Source organism: Hypanus sabinus, chromosome 1, assembly GCF_030144855.1.
Source record: "Hypanus sabinus isolate sHypSab1 chromosome 1, sHypSab1.hap1, whole genome shotgun sequence".
Classification (NCBI taxonomy): Eukaryota; Metazoa; Chordata; class Chondrichthyes; order Myliobatiformes; family Dasyatidae; genus Hypanus; species Hypanus sabinus.
The window spans coordinates 165574273-165577525 of record NC_082706.1 but is presented as its reverse complement, the minus strand read 5'-3'; the positions used below and the strand labels follow the sequence as shown (position 1 = coordinate 165577525).

General features: G+C 45.3%; 1 protein-coding gene across 1 annotated transcript; it reads left to right on the top strand.

The window, feature by feature from the left end:
* Window positions 1-257: 257 nt before the first annotated feature.
* Window positions 258-2719, top strand: snai2 (snail family zinc finger 2). Its single transcript, XM_059980733.1, has 3 exons — window positions 258-542; window positions 761-1354; window positions 2084-2719. Exons 1-3 carry the CDS (start codon window positions 464-466, stop codon window positions 2263-2265), a joined length of 855 nt encoding a protein of 284 aa, XP_059836716.1. The 5' UTR covers window positions 258-463; the 3' UTR covers window positions 2266-2719.
* Window positions 2720-3253: the final 534 nt, after the last annotated feature.

Here is a 3253-nt window from a genome sequence, read left to right as displayed (position 1 = left end):
ACGGGGCAACAAGTCCTGACAACACCGGCGCCCCTCGCCCCGTCCCGTCCCGGCCCGGCCCGGCCCGGCACTCGCGCAGCGCGTCTCAATCCCCAGCACCTGTCGCCTGGCGCGAGCTCGGCCTCCGCCAATCCCCGCCCCGCGGCCCGCCCCGCCGCCGTCAAACGGCGGCCCGCCATTGGCCGGCCGGGCGGCCGATGCAAATCTGCGCGCGCGCGCCTTCCCCCTGCACCTGACTCTGGAGTATTTACAGCACATTGCAGGAATGTGCCGCACTCGCGGCTGCTGCGCAGACCACCGGCAGCTCCGTCCACTCGCCTGCCGCTGCAAACTCTCCCCCCCAAAAAGTGCCGGTGCTTTCGCTTTCACCGTCCCATACCCCAGGATTATTCCGTAGAAAATATTACTGAATTCTTCCTACCGCCCACCCATCACCACCCCAGACCCACCCCCCTGCCCCAAAATGCCGCGATCATTCCTAGTTAAGAAACATTTTAGCACCAGCAAAAAACCAAATTACGGAGAACTGGATACGCAAACAGGTAAACTGTGGTCTTGTTGCAGTTATGTAAAGGAGCGGTGCACATAATGATGTATGCAATCGGGTTTGGTGCAAATGTTCAGAGAAAACTGCAAGTTTTAGTGATTTGACACGAAATACAGTTAAAATTAGTGCAAGCAAGGGGGTCATTTAAAGTTGTTCTATCGAAATAGCACCATGCTTTTAAATGACATTGTGTATTTTTGTTTATTTTTGCAGTCATCATTTCTCCCTACCTGTATGAGAGCTATCCGATGCCTATAATTCCTCAGCCGGAGATCCTGAGTTCAGGCGTTTACAATCCCGGGAGCGTCTGGGGCAGTGTCTGTTCGGCCCTGCTACCCTCTCCTGTCCCGAGCGACCCTGCACCTGCCTCCGAGTACACGGCCATTCAGCCTTCGCCCCTCAGCAATGGAAGCATGTGCCCGGCCGCCCGGCTCAGCCCCCGGCATCAGTCCAAGTGCGAGCGGCTCACAGGGGACGCCAATGGCTCGGAGACCTCGGGCAGCGATGAGGAGGAGAGGACCGGCCGCAGGGGCTCGGGCGAGAGCGCGGTGGACGCGGAGAAGTTCCGCTGCAACTTCTGCAGCAAGGCGTACTCAACTTTCTCAGGACTGGCCAAGCATAAACAACTACACTGCGACGCTCAGACGCGAAAGTCCTTCAGCTGCAAATACTGTGAAAAGGAGTATGTCAGCTTGGGAGCCTTAAAGATGCACATCCGGACCCACACACTGCCCTGTGTGTGTAAGATCTGTGGCAAGGCGTTCTCCAGACCGTGGTTACTGCAAGGGCATATCAGGACACACACGGGTGAGTGTGGCTCCGAGTGTAACGGGACGTGTGCTAGTTGAGCTGCTCCCGTTTACCTGCTTGACGCTTACATAAGCAAAATATTAAATACCCCAGTCTGGCACGCCATGTTATTGGTAGATATTCTTGCCAAGGAGCAAACTGAATGCATCATCGGAAAATGTAGTGGGGGCACAGTAGCTCTGCTGATTGAGTTTTGCGCTTGTTGCCACCTTTAAAAGTAAGAAGGAAATGCGCAGTTTCTAAATGCGTAAAATGCATTATGGTAATATAATTTATTTTGAAGTTGCATTTGGGATAAGTGTTGACAGATTTGTAAGAACCGGCTCAAGGCTCGTTGTAAGTGGAGCAGAAATGGTGTAGGTGATAAATTTGAGAGCGGTTGTACTTTCATTGCTGTCCCTTAAAGAAAAAGAATGGTACTGATGACTGGATTGCGACTGATCTAAACGCACCTGCCACCAAAAGGTGTTATTAACATTATGATCCTGCTCTCGAACTCACATCAGCTCACAATGAATACTTGACAGCTGATTTGATTTTTAACCTCGTTTTTTTTTAATAAAGTGTGGATACTAGAAGTTAATGGAACTTCAAACTCGTTTTACTAATTTTTTTTAACCAGTTGAAGTACACTTGTATAACAAAAATAATAACAGCAATTATGTTATAATCTGACAAATCTGGTTTTATTTTAAAAAGTCATTCAAATATTTTGTTTCTGTTCAGGTGAGAAGCCTTTCTCCTGCCCACACTGCAGTAGAGCATTTGCTGACCGATCCAATCTGAGGGCACATCTACAAACTCATTCAGATGTGAAGAAATACCAGTGCAAAAACTGTGCCAAAACTTTCTCCAGAATGTCACTTCTGCACAAACATGAAGAATCAGGATGCTGCATAGCACACTGAGAAACATGGAATTACATTGAGGACTAGTTCTAATTACCTTTTCAAGTACATTGCCAAAACATCCTAACTGCTTTGTTCCATCAAGATATATTTTTTCAATTATTGAAGCAACTTCTAAGACTTACATTTAGGATACAAGTCTTGGAAAATGAGAGTTTTGATGATTCAGAATGTTAAAACTATGCACAGCACCATGGAGTGCAATATCATTTGGGATCCCTCCTCTGTGCCTTCCGTCAATGCAGCTGCACATTGTGTGCATATATAATGTAAATACTCTATTTTTTTATTTGGGTTATTTACTGAATGCAGAAGTACAACAAGACAGACTTGATGGCAAAGATTTATTTGTTACAGCTTGCATGCTGATATGTTTAGCCATGTATTTTCCACCAACTTTTTTAAAAAAAACATGTTTTGACTTTATGTAATAAAACTATTTTTAAATATCCCATACTGTCATATCCGTCTACCAAATGTCAGTGAGTGAGATGTTCGGCGTTAGCCAGACCTCAATATACAAATGTCCCTTTACAGGATAGGTTTTGTTTCTGTGAAATTCTTAGTTAATTGCCATCTGTTTCAGATCCACTAAGTACACCACAGGACACTGTTCAGGAAATAATCACTTTCTGGTTCAGGTGTCTTGCAAACTGGAAAGTAAGTTGAATTGTGCCCCTTCAGAAATATTTAACACATAAACAGGTTGTTAAATATTTGTCCATTATGCATTTCCTTTTAATGCCGTTATTTATGATGGGTGTGCCTTGTAGAATCTTATCCCTGTCTAATAATCATTTGTTTGACCTTAACAGCTATGTGTTCCATACTTTTTTTGTTTTGGAGTTTTCCTTGTTTGATTTATGACTCTGCACAACTGAAGTTACGTATAAGTTTTTACATTCTACCTCCTCTATTCATAACAGAATTCTGTCTGCCAAAGACCATAAACGTGTATGCTCAGTGTTGGATGTGAGCTTCCCTAATT

Excerpts from the sequence above, each read along its gene's own strand:
- snai2 (XM_059980733.1), top strand. The coding sequence starts at position 464 with ATGCCGCGATCATTCCTAGTTAAGAAACATTTTAGCACCAGCAAAAAA. Across the intron at positions 543-760 it reads AGAACTGGATACGCAAACAG|TCATCATTTCTCCCTACCTG; the intron begins GTAAACTGTGGT and ends TTATTTTTGCAG. Across the intron at positions 1,355-2,083 it reads GCATATCAGGACACACACGG|GTGAGAAGCCTTTCTCCTGC; the intron begins GTGAGTGTGGCT and ends GTTTCTGTTCAG.